This window comes from Polistes dominula, unplaced genomic scaffold (assembly GCF_049000335.1).
Source record: "Polistes dominula isolate Pdom_NZ unplaced genomic scaffold, Pdom_raw_medaka contig_27, whole genome shotgun sequence".
Lineage (NCBI taxonomy): Eukaryota > Metazoa > Arthropoda > Insecta > Hymenoptera > Vespidae > Polistes > Polistes dominula.
This window is the reverse complement of record NW_028300906.1, coordinates 3,463,122-3,488,348: the sequence shown is the minus strand read 5'-3', so window position 1 is coordinate 3,488,348 and position 25,227 is coordinate 3,463,122. Positions and strand designations below refer to the sequence as shown.

At 25.4% G+C, this 25,227-nt stretch overlaps 2 protein-coding genes across 3 annotated transcripts in view; both read right to left on the bottom strand.

Moving 5' to 3' along the window:
* Positions 1-23,650, bottom strand: part of Sdc (Syndecan) — a 39,064-nt gene extending 15,414 nt beyond the window's left edge. The window contains exons 1-2 of one of the 2 annotated variants that reach the window (XM_089179628.1): positions 23,378-23,650; positions 18,705-18,740 (exon numbers count right to left, since the gene is read on the bottom strand). In XM_089179628.1, coding sequence (XP_089035754.1) covers positions 18,705-18,740; positions 23,378-23,449 — 108 coding nt within the window. In that variant the 5' untranslated portion in view covers positions 23,450-23,650. The remainder of the gene's footprint in view (positions 1-18,704; positions 18,741-23,377) is intronic. The other variant, XM_015329454.2, reaches the window with a different exon arrangement.
* A 380-nt stretch (positions 23,651-24,030) lies between these two features.
* LOC107070861 (uncharacterized) lies at positions 24,031-25,063 on the bottom strand. The gene has a single exon (XM_089179497.1). It carries the CDS (start codon positions 24,272-24,274, stop codon positions 24,083-24,085), a length of 192 nt encoding a protein of 63 aa, XP_089035623.1. The 5' UTR covers positions 24,275-25,063; the 3' UTR covers positions 24,031-24,082.
* Positions 25,064-25,227: the final 164 nt, after the last annotated feature.

The following is a 25,227-nucleotide window of genomic DNA, read 5'->3' as shown; positions in this document are numbered from 1 at the left end:
GACGGACACTTTTCATATTGGGATTCCTGGCAGAGGCGTAGCTTACCCTAGCGGCAAAAATATGAACTAGAGACTGGATGATGCTGTGCATTACTAATATAATACATATATATATATATATATATATATATATATATATATATATATATATATATATATATATATATATAAACCAAAATAGAGAACAACGTGTATAACATTATTATTTATATTTTATTTATTTATTATTTATATTATTATTATTATAATTTTTTTGTAATTAGTAATTTTGTAAGTTTGCTTGCACAAAATCAAGCAATAAAAATTTTGTTGATGGTGAAAGTGTATTACATACTGGACATGTTATTAAGTGTGGACAAGTACCAAGCCGTGATTGTAATATTATATATATTTTAGCTTTTTATTTATAAACTTCACATATTAAAGATAATAAATAAGTAAATCATAAAATTAAAAATATAAATAATTCCACATAAATATCTTGTAGTTTAAATCAGCTGTCAGCAATTCCCCTTACTGCTCTAGTTCTGAATTTAGCCACCAGATAGCGTATTCAAGTGTTAGAGATCCCAATACAGAGATGATACTCCTTAACAACTACCCTCCATAAATTTTCCATATGCAAATTTTCAAGATAATTCATTGATTACGATTAATTACGACGAATAAAAATGTGAAATAAATAAAAGAAAAGATCAGGGAAGAATGAAGAGATTAAGCAAAGTAACAAAATTAGTTATTTTCTTTTTTTTTCTGTATGAGAAAGAAGAAAAATAATAAAAGAGAAAGAACAAATAGGGGGAAGAAGGGAAGTGAAGAAAGAAAGAAAGAAAGAAAGAAAGAAATAAAAATAATATAAAAATGGATAAGAGTTAATCTTTTTTCCGATAACAACGGAGAGATACTACGATGTGAGATTTCAAGCGATTATAATTATCGATGAAATTAATAACTAACGCCATTTTCTCCCGATATAACCATCGTCGAAAGGAGGGTAATTAAAAGAGAAAAATAAAAAAAAAAATAAAAATAAAAATAAAAGGATCATTCTTGGAATTGTTAAAGCATGGAAATGCAATTTTATGCGTGGAACGTTGAGAATAAAAAAAGGAAAATAAAAATAAAAATAAAAATAAATATAAAAATAAAATCAAATAAAATCGTGAAGAAAAAAGTAAAGCTCTGTTTAACATTTATTTCTTTTTTAAATTCGACTGTAAGACCCCTGTTTGATAATATATCTAAATGAAATTATTCTTGGTATATGCTCTCTCTCTCTCTCTCCACCCTCTCTTGGTGTTCTCTCGCTTCATGCAAATGAACGTGCAAGCAAAAGTGAATTAAATCAACGTAGCACAATATTTTATTAGTATAATATCTAATAAAACTAATATCAACGAAAAAATTTCAGAACTTTTAACAATTTTCAATAAAATTTTAACAAAAATATTTCAAAAATATCAACGTCGAAGTCATCAACTTTGATTAATCTTTATCTTATTTTCTAGTACCATTTTTTTTTTTTTTATACATCCTACGTAATAAAACAAAAAATATATTAAACCTCTTGACTTCGTTTTATCATAGTACTTTCTGATAATTTTTTTTTATGTTTATATAACAAACAAAAAAAAAAAAAAGAAAGGGGAAAAATCATTAATATTGGGATCTTTAGCACTTGAATACGCTATCTGGTGGTTAAATTCAAAAGTAGAGTAGTTAGGTCGAATTGCTACGACGTCACGTGGGATCTCTAGCACTTGAATACGCCATCTAGTGGTTAAATTCAAAATTAAATTAGATAGGTCGAATTGCTACGACGTCACGTGGGATCTCTAGCACTTGAATACGCCATCTGGTGGCTAAATTCAAAATTAGATTAGATAGGTCAAATTGCTACGCCACGCCCCTTGCCAAAGATTCCAATAGATCGATTAATTTTAGTCTTATCTATTGGGTAAACTTCATTTATGATTGACAACAACTGTCGATAATAATTCTCGAAGACTATCAACTAAAAATGATGTGACGTCGTTGATAGGACAACGACGTTTCTCCCTACTTGTTCTTCAAGAGGTTTTTAAAGAGAGGGAGAGAAAGATATTGGCGACTGTCGTTCTCTCATCCATTATACATGAAAACACTCGATTTACGGTCTGCATACTTTCATTTTTTTTTATTCTATCCTTTTTTTTATTAGAAAGATTCATCGAGGGTCCATTATATACCTTGGTTAAAGCAACACAACCATGAACGCCTAATAAAAGAACAAGCAAACTCTTCCTACGGTTTTTGCAAGTATAAATAATTAATAAAACAAAACAAAAAAAAGGAAGAAGAAGAAGAAGAAGAAGAATACTTTAAAAGTAAGGTTATGTTTGTTACTTTAATCATTGAGTTTAATGGAAGAGTTACTCGCCATTTTGGTATACCCTAATTTATCGTTTAAATTAATTAATCTTTAACTTTTTTTTTTTAATTACAAAATGTACATTAATTGTTTTATCGATAATATATATTTATATTATTATATTATTATTATTTTATTTATTATATTATTAAATATAAATTATAATATATAATTTATATATTTTTATTTTATTTATTCGAATCGTTTAATCGTAAATGAATTGTAAGAAAAATATTCGTAAAGGAAATAAAGGAGAAAAAAAATGGCGGAGGGACAAAAATCTTAGAGGGTTGGTTGATGTCTTTAAAATTTCGATAAGACGTTCATTTTTCTTTTTTTTTTATTGACATTTATAAAATCAATTTTTCTCAATGTTATTTAATGAGTTACATTCGATCGAATAATTTAAAGTCGAAAAGAACAACAGAGAGGGTGGAATATGAAGAAACTTTAACGACATGCAAAACGATCGAAAGTTCGCGAGTTGTGAAAGAGAAGAGAGAGAGAGAGAGAGAGAGAGAGAGAGAGAGAGAGAGAGAGAGAGAGAGAGAGAGAGAGAGAGAGAGAGAGAGAGAGAGAAATAGAAAGAGAACACACGAAAGTGACCTTCGCTTGAGGCAACTTTAAGTGTCCAATCATAGTAATGTCCTCCGTTTGGCTGACGTCACGAAGCCTAATTCCTGCAATTTCCCAATTGCCGATCAAAGTCGCCGGAATCGTAGATTGCATCTCTGCAACGCGTGCACGTTTCGTCAGATCTCGTGGTCTAACTGCGTTTTCATGATGATACGGAAATTAGGTCTTTTTTTTTTCTTTTCAAGGAAAAATATTAAACAGAAAAGAAAAAAAAATTGTACATATATATATATATATATATACAGCGTGTCTCTACACGGTATACCACTTTCCACGATTTTTTAAATACTTGAGATATAAATTGGAAAAATAAGTATTTTTTTTTTTTTTTTTAACAAAAGTTGATCACTTTTGGTTATACATTGCAATAATAAAAAAAAAACAAAGTTAAACAATTTGTTGTTTTTTTAATGACACCCTTTTGTATCTTTGATTTAACAGGTATCATAGTTTGTACTAAAACTAATTCAACGACCTGGTGATATATCATGAGTTTTCTATTTTTTTTTTTTATTACTATTTTTATTATTTTTTTTCTAATTACTGTTAAGGCAACTTTTATTTTTTTAAATGACACCACCCTTTTGTATTTTTGATTTAACAGGTATCATAGTTTGTACTAAAACTAATTCAACGACCTGACGATATTACCATGACCTTTCTATTTTTTATTTATTACTATTTCTATTATTTTTTTTTTTTATTGCAATGCATAGCCAATAAAAAAAGTGAACAATTTTTGTTTAAAATACTTTTTTGTTAGGTTATGTTATTGCAAGTATTTCAAAAATCGTGGAAAGTGTTACGTGGAACACCCTGTATATATATATAGACAAGAGGTGAATTTTATTTGCTAGAAAAAGAAGAAAACATGAAATAGTAGTAAAAGAAAAATAAGAAACACAGTCGATTTAACCGGAGACGCCGGTGACTGACTGTCGTCTTCTTTTTTTTTCTTATCTTTTTCTTTTCTTGTTTTTTTTTTTATTTTTGCACCGATTTCCTTTTAATTAGACAACCCAACGCTCTAATTAATCAAGAACATCAACTTCATTCTCTTATTACAAACTGTATACCTCTTTTATTCTCTTTATTATCTCGAAAAGTTATGCTTTTAACTTTATCCTTCTTTTCTCAACAAAAACAAAACTACAAGTAAAATATACAAATAAAATTAAAATTTAAATTAAAATGAACTTTAAAAAAAAAACTATTATTAAGTTATAAAGTATTACAAATAAAAATGTGACTTTTTTAATGAGTTTAAGTTTAAACGTTTTTTGTATCTTCTACTTTTTCTTGAAAATAAAAAAAATAAAAAATAAATAAATCAAATAAAAAGAAAACAAATTAAAGATAACAAAAATATCTTTCTTAAGGTTACATTTTTATAATAATACAAAACGTTTACGAAGCTCGTCTAAGAGGCTCTTTTACGAGGCTCTTTTACTAGGCTCTTTTACGAGGCTCGTCCACGAAGCTCTTTTATGAGGCTCGTTTAGGAGGCTCTTCTACGAGACACTTTTAGGAGGCTCTTTTACAAGGCTCTTTTACGAGACTCGTTTACGAGGCTCGCCCACGAAGCTCTTTTATGAGGCTCGTTTAGGAGGCTCTTCTACGAGACTCTTTTAGGAGGCTCTTTTACAAGGCTCTTTTACTAGGCTCTTTTACGAGACTCGTTTACGAGGCTCGTCCACGAAGCTCTTTTATGAGGCTCGTTTAGGAGGCTCTTCTACGAGACTTTTTTAGGAGGCTCTTCTACGAGACTTTTTTAGGAGGCTCTTCTACGAGACTTTTTTAGGAGGCTTTTTTACAAGGCTCTTTTACTAGGCTCTTTTACGAGACTCGTTTACGAGACTCGTCCACAAAGCTCTTTTATGAGGCTCTTTTACGAAGCTCTTTTACGAGGCTCTTTTTTTAGGCTCTTTTACTAGGTACTTGATCACGTCTCGTTACAAAGGACCTACGAACTTTTCAGAAATACCCAACGAACTTTTCGGAAATACTCTACGAACTTTTCGGAAATACCCTACAAACTTTTCGGAAATACCCTACGAACTTTTTAGAATTAACTTATATATGTATATAGGTTATTCTTATATGAAAAGTTCGTAGGTCCAGTCTAACGAGATATGATCAAGTGCACGCGTACTTTGCGGAAATTCAAAATCGTTTTTCTTTAAAACAAAGCCTCGAACGAAACAATTTTATTGTATATTTTCGATTTATTTTTTCATGTAGAATCACCCTCTTTTCGCTTGTACCACCAGTTACACACAGATCACCCTGTATACTAAAAATATATAATAATAATAATATTATATATATATATATATATATATATAAAATATGTAATTTTTATTATTAAGAAATCGAACAATTTTTGGTTACATATGTTAAGGTAAAAGGAAAGAATTTCGATATACATATTACCATACAAAGTAACGTTGTTCACACATATACTTGAAAAATCTGAGATAGTGTAACCCTAAAGGTAGGTCACATAGCCTATGGCAATCTCATGTTGCATTCCCAGCTTGGCTAAGCTCGTTTATATATGTACATATTTGGTATACGTCTGGCAAAACCGGAAAATGCCTCCTACCGTAATATAAACTCTTATATATATTTTATTCAAACCTATATATATATATATATATATATATATATATATATATATATATATATATATATATATTTATATGCATTTTTAAATATAATACTCAATTTCTCTCCTCCATTTTGGAATAATTAAATGAACAAATATGAAATGCATAGAAAGAACAGCATACTACTACAATTCGATTAAAATAATAAATAAAATCAAATTTTATTATTCTTTTGTATTTTATTTGCAAAAATATATATTAGGGTGGATCAAAAAAATCAATTATTCGTTTTTTTTACAAGTGCCACGCAAAAATGGGTTCCTAGACACTTTAAAAGAATTTTCACCTAATATGAGCTCTTAATTTTAATAGAAAGATCCTCCGCATTGCAGTTTTTTATTATTTTTTTTTTCAGTCCAATAGATTAAAATTCATAACTCATTATTTATTGATTGTACAGAAAAATGTTCTAGACGAATTTTGTAAGAAATTTAATGCTCTACAAAAAAGGTATCTTATATTTTTTCCGTAAACCTCACCATTTGAATGATATTGAAGATTGAAATTTGATGATTTTTAGATAAATCTCATTTTTGTTTATGAATTTTATAACTCGACAATAAATGACTATTAAAAAATGCGCATTACAAATTATTGTAGGAAATTAACTGTTCTATAAAAATGGTGTCTTATGTTTTGGCGATTAAATTAAGCGTTCAAAAGATATTCATCATCAAACTTTCATGTGTACTGATTTCTGTCTCTGTATATATATATATAACCACACGATTGTGTTTAATCATTTGAATAGTTTAAAAAAAGATTGTTGGATAAAATTATATTAAATAAAATCTCTCACCGAACGATACTATACATTTAAAACAAAAAGAAAAAAGAAAATGGAGAACTTAGTTGTCCCAGATGGCGTAATGATCGACTTGCAACGAACACCTTGTGTATTATTAATGTTGAAGGGTAATCGATAATGGTCAAAAACTTTGTCCTCTTTTCGTAATCCCTGATTTATTTGGAAAAGTCAAATTTTTCTAGCTTATTCTCTCTGTCTCTCTCTTTTTCTTGTTTTCTTCATTCAAAGAAAAGAAAAAAAAAAAAAGAAGATGAAGAACATGCATGCATATTTAATCTGGATTTAGAACTCTCGGTTAAAACCATCAGCTAAATATAATCCAAGTGTGTCTATACTTTAAGAGGATCATAGTCCGAGTTAACTAAACGTTACTACACACTTATTCTATGCAACAATGATTTTCTTTATCTATTCCCCCTACCGACTAATATAAACTTCCTATTATACATATATATGTATCATATATCATATATTATTACATTTCCGGATATAAAAGTTATCAAAGTATCTATATGATAAATATGTATATCATATATTTGAATAAAAATTAATCAAGCTAATTTAATTGCAAATACACAAAACAGAAAAGAATTAAAAAAAAAAAAAAAAAAAAAAAAAAAAAAAAAAAGAAAACAAAACTCGACTAAGTTTATTTAATTAACAGTATCTGCATGTGCGAAAATATAAAATATGTATTATAATATTATTATAATTTATATTATTTTAATTATATATATTATATATTTATTATAATATTATAATTATTATAGTATACACAATTTATTTTAATTATATTTATTTAAATATATTATTATTTTATTATATTGTACTATTATTTATATAATATTAATTATATAATATACTTTATTATAATATATATATATATATATATATAATATAATATAATAATATTACATATATATTTGTATATTTGCAATATTCGCAAATTTTGTTTGCATTTATATATGGTTATATATGTGCAAATTTATATAAATGGATTACAAAATATAACTATGATCAAATGTAATGTTGGATGAAAGATAACCTAAAAAAGAAAAAAACCCTCTACCCTTGTAAGAGGGTAGGTAATTTTTTAAATTATCCTCAAATGTTTTTCTTTTTTTTTGAAATTCTTTTTAATTTTTTATAATTGAAATGTTAATAATATTAGTTGATCGATATATTAGCAATAACTTATTACCATCTAAAATCATTTCGACGTAGTTAATCTATCCGAGTAAAGCTACCTACTCAACGCATATAACTTTCGTGAGCTTTCAGCAAAGTATCACGTATGTAACATGTTTATATAAATATATATATTATACATATGCATGTGTTTATACACACATACATATAGAAGTTTAACGTTTAAAGATTGAACGAACCGAGTATACATCGTCATAATCTGCCTTCTTCGAGTAGATTAACGCTCGCCCATGTTCGATAAATTCCTTGAATAGAATTCTTTGAAGAGAACGAACCAAGAAGAAGAAGAAGAAGAAGAAGAAGAAAAAGAAGAAGAAGAAGCAGAAGATGAAAAAAAAAAAGAATGAAAAGAAGAAGAAAAAGAAGATGAAGGGAAAGCTTTTCAAACGTGTATTGGAAATTTTTATATAAACGAAATTATTATCATTAATAATTTTCGTATATAAAAACAACATTAATTTCTATAAACAATCGTATTTAAAACAAATTATTATTTCCAATTATTGTACATATATAATTTACAAAAAAATAATACAAATATAAAAGAACAAATAATAATAATAATAATAATAATAATAATAATAATAATAATAATAATAATAATAATAATAATAATAATATTAAAATCAAATTAACAATTATAATAATTTGTGATCGATCACTACTACTACACTTCTTAAACTATTAATTTATTTATTCCTCCCAACCCTTTTTTATTTGTTATAAGTATTAAACTAATAAATATATATAAATTATTTTAAAAAATAAAAATAATAAAAATAGTAATATATATTGTAATTATATTATATTATATTATACAAATATTAAAATATTTAATTATTTTTTTAATTATTTAATATTAATATTAATTTAATATTATATAATATATATTATATATTATATATTATTATATAATAATATATAATTTTATATTTTTATTCTAATTTATATTATTATATTATTATAGTATAATTTATATAATATTTATATATATTATGTTATAATAATATTAAAAATAATGAGATAAGAAGTTTATTTCAGGTATACCCTTTTAGGGTGCTTACCCCGAATATTAAAAATAATAATATTTAATAATTAAGCACTACAATTTAATTATATATAAATATAATATGAAAGAAAGTATACACCTATGCAATACTTCGTGTATGGGACACACGGGTGATGTGAGCGCGCGCATGTTACGTGTACATGTGTATGGTATGTGTGTATGTAAGAAAAAGAGAGAGTAGGGGAGGGATAGAATGCACAGCGTGGTAGGACCGGTTTCAAGATGGGGCTTCGTTCCAGCAACGCACACACCATAACCTTGCGGGGCTACGTGTATCATGAAAGGTCTCTCTCTCTCTCTCTCTCTCTCTCTCTCTCTTTCTCGTATATACATATACGACTAAAGTGGAGGTGGAGAAGTCGGTGCCGTCGCCATCGTCGTCGCCATATCCACGTTCAGATCCACGTCCGCTACCATGAACGACCTACGCGAACGAATCGATGTCCCACATCCTCCTCCTCCTCCTCCTTCTTCTCTTTTTCTATTTATCTATCTATCTTTCTTTCTCTATCTATCTATCTTTCTCTCTCTCTTACTTTATAACCTATTTCATATTTTTCTACAGTTACGTATATATATATATATATATATATATATTTCTGCCGGTGTCAATTTATTTATTTATTTATTTTTTTTTTTAAAGGTTTATATCACCACTTTTATGACAGAATAAAATTGTTGATCAATTTATGCATTTACAAAGCATCACGGATATATTCATTGAATTTATTTATATATTTTTTCTTTTCTTTTTTTTTCTTTCTTTTGATGAGTGGCTTGACGTATAATCCATTATATTTTTTAATTTAAATATAATCATTTTGTTGTTGTAAATATTTCACATGATTTCTATAAGATTGCGTTATTAATTTGTATTTTATTGTTATTTGATAGACCCGTTGCATTAAGACTTTTTCTTTTTTTCTTTCAAAATGGTGGCTAATGTTTTCTTCTTCTAACCTCAAAAAGAAAAAAGAAAAAGAAAGAAAAAACAGAGAAAGAGGATGTATAATTACGTGATTTAATGAATGTTTCATCGAATTTTTAATGAAAATAATTAATTGATACAATGGTCAACATATATAATGTGTTTTTATTTTATTATTAGAAGTATATTTATCATGTACGTCATCTACTTTATTGTTAGTCTTCAGACACTGTTTAGAGAAAATATACGAAACGTGATCTTCTCTACTAGTAAAAAAAAGAAGGATAAGAGAGAGAGTGAGTGCATCTCGTGATATTTTTATCTCATGGAAAATCGTCCGATCGATGGCATCGCGTTCTATAAAAATAATATAAAAAGGAAAGAGAATGACAGAGACAGTAAAGTAGAGTAGAGTAGAGTAGAGTAAAATAGAGTTGAGTAAAGTTAAGTGAACAACAAAAATCTGCAACGACTTTAAACGATACTACTCCTCTTCTACCATATTAGCACGCCATTTTGGTTTTACTACTATGCAATCCATTTTTTCATTTGTGTACAAAATTTAAATCAACCAATTGTAATATATAATTAAATTCTACGCGACGAATTATATTTTCTTTATCAAAATGTTTAATCAAATATTATTATATTTATAATATATTGATATATAATTTATAAATATTAGGTTATTAACTATGAAATGTTTGATTATTTTCATCTCGATATCAGAATATTTTATATTTAATAACCTTGTTTTTAGGTATTATATTATATTTATTACACATTTTTATATATTATAATATTATTTGTTATATATTTTTATATATTATATTATTTGTTATATATTTTTATATATTATATTATTTGTTATATATTTTTATATATTATTTATTATATGTTTTTATGTATTATATTATATTTATTACGCATTTTTATATATTATATTATTTGTAATATATTTTTATATATTATATTTATTTATTATATATTATAATATTCTCACCCTAATATCAGATATTTTATCACCTAATATTTATAATATATATTATATAATATTTTTATATACTATTTATATATTATTATTTGTTAAATATTTTTATATATTTATAGTTATTATTACTTATTTACTAATAATTTATTATATAAATAATTATAATATTAATATATATACATATATATATATATATATATATATATATATATATAAATAAAAATTGTTGTATATTTAATATATTATAATAATAATAATAAATAATATATATATATGATAAAACAAATAATTAAGTATTAATTTTTCGCGACTGCCAGGATTCGAACCCACGAACCGCGGAGTACGAATCGTTAACTCTAGCAGCGAGCTACAACTCATTAATTAAACAATAGTATTATTATATAATATGTAATATATCTTCCTTTTATATAATATATAATATATAATAATAATAATAATATATAATATATAAATATATAATTTTTATTTAATATACATTTTTGTCTCATTATCAGACATATTTTAAAAGTATCAATAAAAACATGGTTTTCTACAAATATGGCGACTATTATACTTGTGCTACATTCCGTATAAAGAAGAAAAAAATAAATAAATCAGATTCCCCTTTGATTGATTAATTTTTCTTCGAAAGGATATGAGACGCACGCATAAATATATGAGTATAAATACGATGAACAAACTATGACGCATCCAATGACAATGCATACATATATATATATATACTAACTTATAGTTAAGTTAAATGAATATGTGTAGTCTTGAATATCGACACATGAGTAACATACAATTCAATAAAAAAAAAAAAAAAACAAAGAAAATGTTTATTATTTACTGAATCAATAAATAGTTTCCTTAAACTATATATTTATATGTTAAACAAATCAAAAGAAGAACAACAAAAATGATTATGTATAATAACAAAATAAAATGTTCAAATATATTTTGATGGAACAACTAACACATTTGGAATAAAAATTAAATAAATAAAAAAAAAAAAAAAAACAAGAAGCATAAACAAGAAGAATGGTTTAATAATTTAAAATAAATCGAGTAACAGGATAATGACGATGATTCCTACGACGACAACGATGATGACAATGATGATGATGATGATGATGATGATTATGATGAGTACAAGATTGAATGATCGAATGTATAGTTGAGAAAAACAAAGTTAGGATGAAACCGAACGATGAAATTTAATCTTTTATGGTATTAAAATGAGACGAATGATTCTATAGGATTAAAAAAAACACCCGTTAATGTACTGAATGTCTATGTGTGTGTGTGTGTATACGTATGTGTGTGTGTGTGAGATTTACGCATGAGGAATTTTTTTTCTCTCTCCCCAGATATTTCGAAAAGTCGAATAGTTATTAATTATGCAAACAGTGTAAAGAATGATTCTGCGAACGTGGATATTATGCTTCAGTATGTGTATATGTATATATGTATATATGTATGTATGTATGTATGTATGTATGTATGTATGTATGTATGTATGTATGTATTAGAAAATCTCAATGCAGTGTTCTAAGGAAGACGACGTTGCTGGAATGTCCCCGTTTCATTAGTGCTGACCACATGAATAACACATATAAAGAGACACATGTATATATAATATGTATATATATATATGTGTGTGTATAGATGCATTGAAAGACATTCCTATGTACAAAGTATAAGCTTGTATGTATAAGGTAGTTGAAAAGTTTTTAGGTGATTATAAATATCAATTACTCCCTTTTGAGAAAGTTTTTAGACTTGCAGTTTTGATAGTTGCTTAGTTTGTAGTTTTAAAATATGATGCGGGGGTGGATCGATGGTGATGAGAGAGGGAGAGAGAAAGAGAGAGAAAGAGAGAGAAAGAGAGAGAGAGTGAGTGAGAGAGAGAGAAGGGTGAAAGTAACGTAACGGAGTAATGGATTTTTTCAATTTTTTTTTTTATTTCTAAAAAAAGAAAGAGAAGAAAAAAAACCACCTTTTGTCTCGATTTATACGATATATGAAATTTTTATTCATGAACTATGAACTATGAAGTTGTTTTTTTTTTTTTTTTTTTTTTTTTTTTTTTTTAAATAAAGAGTGTATTTGATATTTTGTCAATTGTATCTTGCGTTAATATATTTTGTACTCTGTTATTTTTATAATATGTAATTTTCTTTATTATTTTTTTTTCTTTTTCGAAATTTAATTATACTCTAACATTTTTAATCCTTTCGTATGAGATTAACTGAAAAAAAAAAAAAAAAAAAAGAATAGGAGAGAATAAAAGAAATAAAATCGCACGACTTACGCATACACGGTTTAATCGTATAATTATACTGAAATATTCTGAGAGAAGAAAACAAGAATATAAATAAGGTAAACAGTGAAATGATAATAATATAAAAATAACATTATCATAATTTTATCTTTTTATTTATTTTTTTTATTTTTTTTAAAGCGAAAAGTTAATTAAAAAAAAATAGAAACATTAAAACGATATACATGTAGATATAAACATATGTGTTTTATCTTTGCGTATACATTACAATTAGCTAAGTATATTTTAAGATATTTTACAATATTGCAAAATGCAATCCAAGAGAAAATAAAAAGAGAAAATAAACAAGATATTCTTTAAAATAAAACTAACAATAATAAATAAATAAATAAATAAATAAATAAATAAATAAATAAATAAAGATATATCAAAAAAATAATAGAAACTATGACGAATTTAGGATAATTAAACCAATAATTTGCGTATACAATACAATTAGCTAAATATATTTTAAGATATTTTACAATATTGCAAAATGCAATCCAAGAGAAAATAAAAAGAGAAAAAAAACTAGATATTCGTTAAAATAAAATTAACAATAATAAATAAATAAATAAATAAAGATATATCAAAAAAATAATAGAAACAAGGACTAATTTACGATAATTAAACCAATTGTTTGCGTTTACATTACAATTAACTAAATATATTTTAAGATATTGTACAATATTGCAAAATGCAATACAAGAGAAATAAAAAGAGAAAATAAACAAGACATTCTTTAAAATAAAATTAACAATAATAAATAAATAAATAAATTAATGCATATCAAAAAGTAATAGAAACAACGGCTAATTTACGATAATTAAACCAATTGTATGCGTTTACATTACAATTGGCTAAATATATTTTAAGATATTGTGAAATATTGCAATCTAACAAAATAAAAAATAAATAAAATAATCTTAAAAAAAATAATTAGCAATAATAAATAAATAAATAAAGATATATCAAAAAAATAATAGAAACAAGGACTAATTTAAGATAATTAATCCAATAATTTGCGTATACCTTACAATTGGCTAAATTTATTTTAAAATATTGTACAATATTGCAAAATGCAATCCAACAAAATAAAAAGAGAAAATAAACAAGATATTCGTTAAAATAAAATTAACAATAATATATAAATAAATAAATAAATAAAAAAACGCATATTAAAAAAATAATAGAAACTACAACCAATTTACGATAATTAAACCAATAGTTTGCGTATACATTACAATTGGCTAATTATATTTTAAGACATGGTACAATATTGCAATCTAACAAAATAAAAATAAAAAATAAATAAAATAATCTTACAAAAAATAATTAACAGTAATAAATAAATAAATAAATAAATAAATAAATAAATAAATAAATACATATCAAAAAAAATAATAGAAACTACAACCAACTTACGATAATTGAACTAATAATTAATTAAATCCTAAAATAAAAAAATAAATAAAAATCTCTAACGAACTAATTATACCGAAACAACAGATATTAATAAAAATCTAAAAAAAAAAATAAATAAAGACAATAATAAACCAATAACGAAACAACAAATACCATTAACAAAATATACATTATCCTAAATAATTTTCTTTATATTATTAATTATTATTATTATTATCAAACCATTAAAAATCGCAAATCTCCAACATTCTCCTAATTATTAATAACAATAAAGATATTGTAGAAAAATAGGTGGAATGGTCGGAATAGATATGAGTAAAAGGTTTAGAAAGAAGAGAAGAGAAGAGAAGAGAAGAGAAGAGAACTACGACGACTACGACAAAAGAAGGGGGAGAGGACAGGGGGGGGAGGTTTAGGGGGTGTAATTCGACTAGATTGATTAGCTGTGATACCTCGTGTGCGACACACGCGCGCGCGCGTGCTTCCCTCCCCCTTCCTGCACCTCCACCACCACCTCCACCACAACCTCCACAAACTCCTCTTTTTCCTCTCTTTGAACACACACGATCTCAACACCCACACCCACTCATACATATTTCTACATGCACGCACCATATATGCAAATTTTAAACGTTCAAAGTATACGCATACATATACATACATACATACATACAAACATCTATATATATAAATTCTTTATATATATATATATATATAGAAAAGACAGTCTGCCCCTCGCACAATCATTTCCATAGCAATTTCTATTCTATTTCCGTTGACGTGGCAATGGCGTTCAATTATAGACTGCAATATTGAGAGGCACGTTTTCCCAATAACCGAAGCGGCTTTATATCTCCATCGGCACGACGCGACCAACCAACGAACTAACCAACCCAACTACCATGACGATTACGACTACGACTACGACTACGGTCTTATGGACACCAATTCCAATTGATATCACACGCTTACTTCGTATCTTATTTCATTAGAAAATTCTCACTCCTATGTCATTTACGTTTATACTAATATCAATAACAATATTATTATTTGTTTATATTTTATTGTTTCTATTAAAATTTTGATTATATTTGTGTGGATGTGTGTGACGTATCAATAAGTCATATATTTGTTTGGGCAAAGACACAAATGACGTTTTGATACGTCCTGAGATTTATGTAGTTTATTATGGTTTATATTTCAAGGTAATAAATAATTTATTATATTATTATTATTATATATATAATATTTAAAAGAAAATTATATTATTATTATTATTTAAAATTCATAAATTTGTATTATATAATAATATATATATATATATATAATAAAAATATTATTAAATAATATTATAACTTATTATAATAATAATATTTAAATATTATATAAATTATTATTTATAATAATAATATTATATATATTATATATATTACTATATAAAATAATAATAACAAAATAATAAATATATAATATATAATAAAAAAATATAAACATACAATAATAAAATATAAAAAATAATAATAATATATATATAATATATATTATTTATATAAAATTTCAAATATATTATATTATATATTATATATTATAATAATATATTATAGACAAATATATTATATTATATATTATATATTATAATAATATATAAAATTTCAAATATATTATATTATATATTATATATTATAATAATATATTATAGACAAATATCTTATATATTTTATTATTATAATATTTCAAATTAATTTTTTAAATAAACGTGTGCCCAAAGGGTTTATAATTTTTCTAGGAATTTTTGAAGAATTTGATTTTGTTTCATTTTTTTTTTCCATATATAAATCTATTTTCTTTATGATGATTTTGAAATGAAATTAAAATAAAATTAAAAACATATATTTTAATATTGAATGATATTTCTTGAACGATTCGATAACGAAGAGGTGGAGAATGTTGTTTTATTTTATTTGTATTTTATTTTATTATTAGTTTGTTTTATTTATAGAAACGATTTAATGTATTAGTCGGTTGGAAAGATTTATACACACGGTATCATTCGCGTTATTTCAAATATACGTAATAATATGTTAAATAATTATAATAAGATAATTAAATTGATGATACATGTAACGATATACATGTAACATATATATACATATATATATATGTATGCATTAAATAGGAAATATTGTTTTATTTATATTAAAACGACGATATTAATTATAATATTCCAGCGTATGGATTTAGCGTTGATAATATAAAACACTTCCTAATTACAATTAGTTTTTCATTTATAAGAAAATGGGTTTGTTGAAAATTTGTTTGAAATAAAGTTTCCCTATTATATTTGTTTTCTACGTTACCAGATATTTTATATTAAATTACACGATATTTATTAAATAACAATAAATAATAGTTAGAAAATGATATTCAATTGAATAATTTAATTTTATTTTCAATAATGGCGAAGATAAACGATTTTCAAAAAAGGCAAAAAAGAAAAAGAAAAAAACAAACAAAAAAAAAAAAGCATTGATACGTGTGCATTGGGATTTACTGTATTTTTTGGAGTATTATCAAAAACCCCATGTATAAAATATTTGTTGTTTAATCGATACTCTCTCTCTCTCTCTCTCTCTCTCTCTCTCTTTGTGCACATATAATGTTTCCAAAAAGAATAAAACTATACAAATAAAAAATCCTTTCTCCATTCCCGAGTAATCTCTACGAAAAGAAAACAATATTTGTTGTTGTTTGAAACCAAATTCTGTCCTAAATATATATATAGATATAGACACACATTTTTGTGATATTCAAAATACAAGGTGTCCAATTATTAATAATAGCTGCAAAAAAAAAATAATAATAATCTATGGGAAATTAATACCATCGATGCTATGTATATTTGAACAACATTTAATGTGAAAGCAATGAAATGAAAATTTCAACGATCCGTGTACGAAGGGAATATTAAAATCAAAACAACATTTGTAATTCTTTTCAAATAAAACAAAAAAAAAATGAAAAAAAAAAGAAAATAAAAAAAGCGATATACAAGGTGTGTTCAAAATTGAAAAAAGAATACCATTGATAATAATTTGAAGATAATAAAAAACATAAATCATTTATCAAGGATCTCATCTTTGAACAATAAATTTAAACAATTATTGAAATAATTATATAATTTAAACAATTATTGAAATAATTATATAATTTAAACAATTATTGAAATAATTATATAATTCAAACAATTATTGAAATATTATAGAATTTAAACAATTATTAAAATAATTATTTAAATATTATATTATAAATTATTTAAATATTATAAAATTTAAACAATTATTAAAATAATTATAAAATTTAAACAATTATTGAAATATTATATAATTTAAACAATTATTAAAATAATTATATAATTTAAACAATTATTGAAATAATTATATAATTTAGACAATTATTAAAATAATTATTTAAATATTATATTATAAATTATTTAAATATTATAAAATTTAAACAATTATTAAAATAATTATATAATTTAAACAATTATTGAAATAATTATATAATTTAGACAATTATTAAAATAATTATTTAAATATTATAATATAAATTATTTAAATATTATAAAATTTAAACAATTATTTTAATAATTATCTAAATATTATATTATAAATTATTTAAATATTATAAAATTTAAACAATTATTAAAATAATTATAAAATTTAAACAATTATTAAAATAATTATATAATTAAAACAATTATTAAAATAATTATATAATTTAAACAATTATTAAAATAATTATATAATTTAAACAATTATTGAAACATTGTACATACATAATACTTTAATATATTATTATAACTTTAATAATACTATTATACAATATAAATTTATTAATAATAATAATAATATATTACTATAACATTAATAATTTAAACGACATACTTATATTTATTTAAAAAAAAAAAAAACAAAAAAAAAAAGAAAAACAATTTTTATTTCTTTTATTTCTAACACAAACGTATAAATACACACGCAACGTGTGTAGAAAACAAATCTACACGGGACACCCCCAATAAAAGAAGCAAAAAAAAAAAAGAAACGAGGGAGAGAAAAGAGAGAGAGAGAGAGAGAGAGAGAGAGAGAGAGAGAAAAAATAAAAAAAGGAAAATAAAGAAAGAAAAAACTCAAACAATTAATCGGATTATTCCTCCCCTTTTTATATTGAACTCACCACCACCACCATCATCACCATCATCATCCCATCCCCCTGTTTTAAAAAGAGAAGAAAAGATGAAAACAAACAAAAAGCAGACACTTTAAACGAGGTTGGTACTACAAATAATGAACGTTCTCGATGTCGAATGGGAATCACGACCAACAACAACAACAACCATGATGAACATCATCATGATAATGATAATGATAATGATGATGATGATGATGATGATGATGATGATGATGATGATGATGATGATGATGATACCGTGCGAAAGATCGGTGATCCTGTAAAAGGGACTACAGTCAAAGGACGAAATAAGATTAAAAAAAAAGAAAAAAAAAATAGAAAAATAAAAAGGAGTTGATAGACAATGGCGGATTCTCCGTTCAACCTTTTCTCTTCATCTTCGTACCCTTTACTCAACATACACTGGAATTAATTATATCCGTGACCGGGGCTCATGACAAAGGGGTTAAAGGAAGGCAAGAAAGGACGAGGATGAGAAAGATAGAAGGGAAGGGAAGGGAAGGGAAGGGAAGGGAAGGGAAAGGGAAAGAGTTAGAGGAGTATGAGGATGGTTGAGGGTGAAGTGGGGGCTAGATGAGGAATGAGGTAGAAGAAAAGGGATGAGGGGGGTTTAGAACGAGAATGGAATACGTCTGTGTGTGTGTGTATGTTTCTATGTGTAGGACTGGGAAGAAAAGAGGGGTTGGAAAGGAAGGGGGTGCGGTGGTCAGAGAAGGGGAGGGTGTAAAAGAGACAGAGATGGATAGATGGATAGAAATGGAAAGAGGAATTGGAGAAACAAAGAGTAGACCAACATTCGCATATTCGAGAGAAAGAGAAATTCACATAAACGAGGTTCTTATATATATATATATATATTATATTATATATGTGTGTGTGTATTTGTGTATATATATGTGAGTCGGATATGCAAGAGACAGACTCGTTAGCCACTCGTCAAAACAAATCGTACGCTCCCTGAAAATAATGTCTATCGTGCATTACACTGTACGCATCTCTATGTCTCTTCTTTTATGTATTTGTGGATATATATATATATATATGTGTGTGTGTATGTATGTATGTGTGTGTGGATGTATCAAAGAGAAAATCATCGTTGGTGGCGAACTAGCGTAGGATTGCCGTCTTGACTTCGTAAGGTTCTTCTTTCCTTGTCCCCTCTTGCATTACCGTTAGAAACACGTAGTACATAACTAGTCAAGACTTCCGGTCTCTTCTCAATCTTCATTCATTTCTTATTTATTTTTCTTTTAATTATATATATATATTTTTTTTATTACTTTAAATTTGATTATTATTATTATTATTATTATTATTACACAGATATAATTTAATATTTTAATAAGAAAATTAGTGTGTGTAATTATTATAATAACATGTGGTCAAAGTATTAGAGAATTATTTAGTTTTGTTTTTGAATTTTTTTTCCCGCTTAAAATGTTTAATAATATATGGCGGTAAAATTGAAAATAATGGATGATGAATATATGATTTTTTTATATTAAAATAATGCAATTAAAATATTTCTATTTTTGAATTTTTTCCCGCTTAAAATGTTAAATAATATATGGCGGTAAAATTGAAAATGATAGACGATAAATATACGATTACCTATACGATCGATTATACCTATCGAAATATACCTTAACGATACGATCTATATTGCAAAAAATGAAATTAAAAAATTTCTATTTTTGAATTTTTTCCCGCTTAAAATATTAAATAATATATGGCGGTAAAATTGAAAATAATAGACGATAAATATACGATTTTTTTATATTAAAAAAAATGAGATTAAAATATTTCTATTTTTGAATTTTTCCCGCTTAAAATATTAAATAATATATTGCGGTAAAATTGAAAATGATAGATGATAAATATAAATGTAATAAATGTATATTTATACATTTATATATAATATAAATGTAATTTATATTATAATTATATATTAACATTTTGAATTATGAATTTAATTAAAAATGTAATTTATATATAAATATAATTGCGTAATAATATATATATATATATGTATATATGCTTACAATGTTAAATAATATATGGCGGTAAAATTGAAAATAATAGACGATAAATATACGATTTTTTTATATTAAAAAAAAATGAGATTAAACAATTTCTATTTTTGAATTTTTCCCGCTTAAAATATTAAATAATATATTGCGGTAAAATTGAAAATAATAGACGATAAATATACACATTTGTTTATATTAAAAAAATGAAAAATTACTTTTCGTTTATAATTTTTCTTCTCATTTCCTCTCTCTCTTTCTCTCTCTCTCTCTATCTTTTTTTGATTGAAATTATCTTCTGTTTCTTTTCGCAACACAAAATATGCGATGTTTTAATGATACGTTGAAATGTCTTGTTTATAATCGTAATACATTTTCGTATTGAGTTTAAAGTAACGTAAGACCCAAAAAAGGAGATACATGCGGTATCTTAAAACAAACTGAGAAAAGATCTCTTGGTATCTTTCCTCGCGCGTGTTCTAATTTCAAAACTTTCAGTACTTTTCAGGTTGCATAAACAAAAATGACACGAAGTGAGATGGTCATCGAGGTCAGTATAATATCTCTCTCATTCTTTATTTCTTTCTTTTATCAAGGTCGAGTTTCTTTTCATATTAATACACGTTTTTATCTCTCGTTTCTTTCTCTCTAATAATATATTCAACAAGATTATAATATACCGGTCACGAACCATTTTTCAGATAAATGTGATAAATAAAATCATCATTCGCAAAATAAAACTTCGATAAACATAATCACGCGAAATATACGTCGCAAATAATGCGCACAAGGATATTTTTAACACTAGATATACCACCAGAGCAGCAGTCATTTTGACTGATCGGGCCCCATTTTAATTACAAATTTTTACTACATGTAACATTTGATTTTTGTGAAAATAATTAAAGCCTTTTGTTATTTCAAAATATCTATGAAAATTATTATTGGAAAACATTTTTTGGGTTATTGTTTTTAAGAGTAAATAAAGACCTGGAAGCTTAAAAAAGCATGTTTTTTTCACACTAGTCATTTTGACTAGTGTGGTAGAAATGGGTATACTGAAAATGGTGATACATCTAGTGTTAAACAAACATGTTAGACCGATTCGTGTTAAATCTTAATAAATAATAATCATATAAATATAAATATATAATATTATTTTTTTAAAAATATTATTAAATCAAAATTGTTTTATTTATTTTGAATTCTTTCATGTCACGTACTGATTTCTTACTAATTATAAATATTATATTAAACCGTATCGTGAACGACGTTATCAAACATACCAAAATAAACAAAAATAATAAAAAAAAAGTAGAAGATTTTGGTAAATAATCAAAATTTCGAATTTTCAAGAGAAAAAAATAAAAAACAAGAAGAAGAAGAAGAAGAAGAAAAAAACAAAAACAAGAAAGAAAAATAAGAAAATAAAATCGTCAATCGATGAAACTAACCGAAGATTGGATATTTAATATCATCGTCGTGTTTGCCCAATCGTCGCCATTTTCTAACTCCGTTCAGTGCCGCGGCTTCTCCCCTTTTTCAGGTGAATATACGTAAAAGGAGACCAATACACGCATACATGAGTAATTGCATCAAAACACACACACACACACACACATGCGACAAATTTCAATGATATATTAATACAAAGTAATAATAACAATAATAATAACAATAATCATAATAATAATAATAATAATGAAAAAAAGGGTTAACGAAGTAGAAAAAAATATTTAAAAAATTAAAACGAGAGGTAAAGATGGAAATAAGTAAAGAGAGAGAGAGAGAGAGAAAGAGAGAGAGAGAAAGAGAGAGATAGATGCGTTGCGCGCGTGCCACAGCATCCGCGTGCACACGAGGCTCGTACCATCTCAAAGCCGGAGTAACGAGAGAGAGAAAGAGAGAGAGAAAGAGAGAGAGAAAGAGAGAAGGGGAGAGAGAGTATTCTTCCCCCTTTGACCCCTTTATCACCTAACCCCTCGCCCCACCCCCAAAGCGGTCAGATCAACGTGCAAACCTAGGAAGAAATCGCGCCCAGACGCTGAATATCATCTAATGTTACTACTATAGTCATAAATCAATCCATTTATGTTTGTATTTTTATACTTTTTATCTTTGAACAATATGTTTATATATATATATATATTTCCTATTTTGCAATAGTAATTTTTGTAATTATATTCAAGGCTATTTAAAATTGTTTTGTTTGTTATTGTTGTTGTTGTTATCTTTTAGTTATTTTTATTCTACTTGTTTTTATTATCATCATATTTTCGTTCCTTGTATAAAATTCTTAGTACGAAACAGTAGTGGAATGTAAGAATGTTAGAGGATGGATCCATGACAGTAAGGGGGTTGATTTTCGATGAGATACCATGCAACTTGACATGTATATAAGTGGTAATAAGAATATTGGAGTTTACGTAATAGTTCACGAAAAAAAAGGGGGAATCAATAGGTTAAATAAAAAAAAAAAGAAAAAAGGAATTGGTATTTTAATGGAATATAGAAAGGAAATAATATAGAGAATATATTACTATAGAAAGTGGTAAATATAAAAAAAAAGGAGAGGTAAAAAATGAATGGATAGGAAAAGAAAGGAATACTAAAAGTTTATTCGTTCCTTACCTCCGTAGTGGCGTTGCATTCCGTTAGAATGACGGCCGTGCTCACCAAAATCCACAATATCCTTCGTCTCATCTTAGATTTTAGTTAATTCGGTTAGGCTCTGGTCGAGCCCGCAGCTGTAACGCCGTTTTCGCTTAAGCGAAAAAAAGTACGCGATCTTTTAAGCTGCCGCGTTTTAGTTGCAGCCAGGAAAAGGAAGCAACGAAAAATCGAACAGAGCAACAACGCGACACACACCACACTGATCGATGAATCGCGAAACACTGAGGGCGCGACAATCGATTCGTATTCATCCTTCGCTGGTGATCGCCATTTTTATCGATTGTCGCGACATCAAGCGGTTCGATTAATTACTACGTTTACTTCGATACAGATCGAAGCGCCACCGTGGTTATTAATAGAAATTCGAAAAATCGATAAGGTCGGTATAGTAGAACGATATAATATTTATCGATATATTTTAAATGTTGCGTGGTAATTTATAAAATAATTCGTTAAATAATTAAATTATATATAAAATAACTAAACTGACTAATTAAAATATAAAAGAAGATAGAATTAAATACTACAATTAGATGATATATATATATATATATATATATATATATATATATATATATACTTGGAAATTAATTATTAATTCATGACACAAATAAATTTTTAATTAAATTTAATATATACATCAATTATTTTTAATACTTTCATTTAGGAACCTTTCTTCTTATTCGATGCAGTATTTTTATCTAATTCTTGTAAAAATCTAAGATTCTCGTTGATATCTCGATTATACTCTTCGATTTTATTACGCATCACGTTAACTTCCTTTTGCATGTTTTTAACTTCGTTCTGTGTTTTTCGCTTGAGTATTTCTAATAATTTTTTATCCTTGAAATTCATGAAAATAATCGTTGTTTAAATATACAAGAAATATATATTTAATTATTTTACCTTTTTGTAATAATATTCGGTTTCATATGCTAAACTATCGTCCAAAAATTTATTATTCTTATAAAGAGGATTATTATCCGAATTGAAATATCTACAATTAATAAACAAATATTATTTCGTAGCAACTTCAACATAATGTTCTTTTTTTTTTAACCTTAAATACACATTATTAATGTAAATTATAAAACATACGTACACGTATATAATTAGAATACAAATAATGAATTACCTATTAATTTGAATGATTATTCTTTTATCAATGCAGCGAAACATTTCGTATTAATATAATTGTTTTACTTTGAATTTCGTAATTAGCATAAAATATTGCACAAAATAAATAAATTCACGGTAAGTCAAAGTAAATCTTTAAAGTCGATTATTATTAATTTCAATCTTATACGAAACAAGCGAAATCGATATGACATTATGTAGAAGTTTGTAATTATCTCTCTCTCTCTCTCTCTCTCTCTCTCTCAAATCTTTTATTGAAATAAAAATAAATTATAATTAAATTCAATAACAATGAATAATTTAACAATAAATATTTGATTATTTGAGAAAAACAATATGTCAGAAGGACCAAATGAAATGGAATAATAAATAAACATGTAAATAAATTGAAATTAAATTTAGTACAGCCATTAGCCCGGTAGTACTCGCGTTACATAATTTACAATAAAATTTGTAAGAAATTTCGCGAGCAATACCGACCCGGGTCTCACCACGAGGAGGTTGCTGAATTTGGAGACCCACAGTTTAAAGACTTTACTTCTACATTGACTATTTTAATAAATTCATTTCATTTAATTATTTATTTAAAAAAGTAATTAGAGACAAAAATGCAAACGCGTAAAACGGTGTCACAAATTTTTTCACCAATTTATTTATCAAGTTGCATTAAA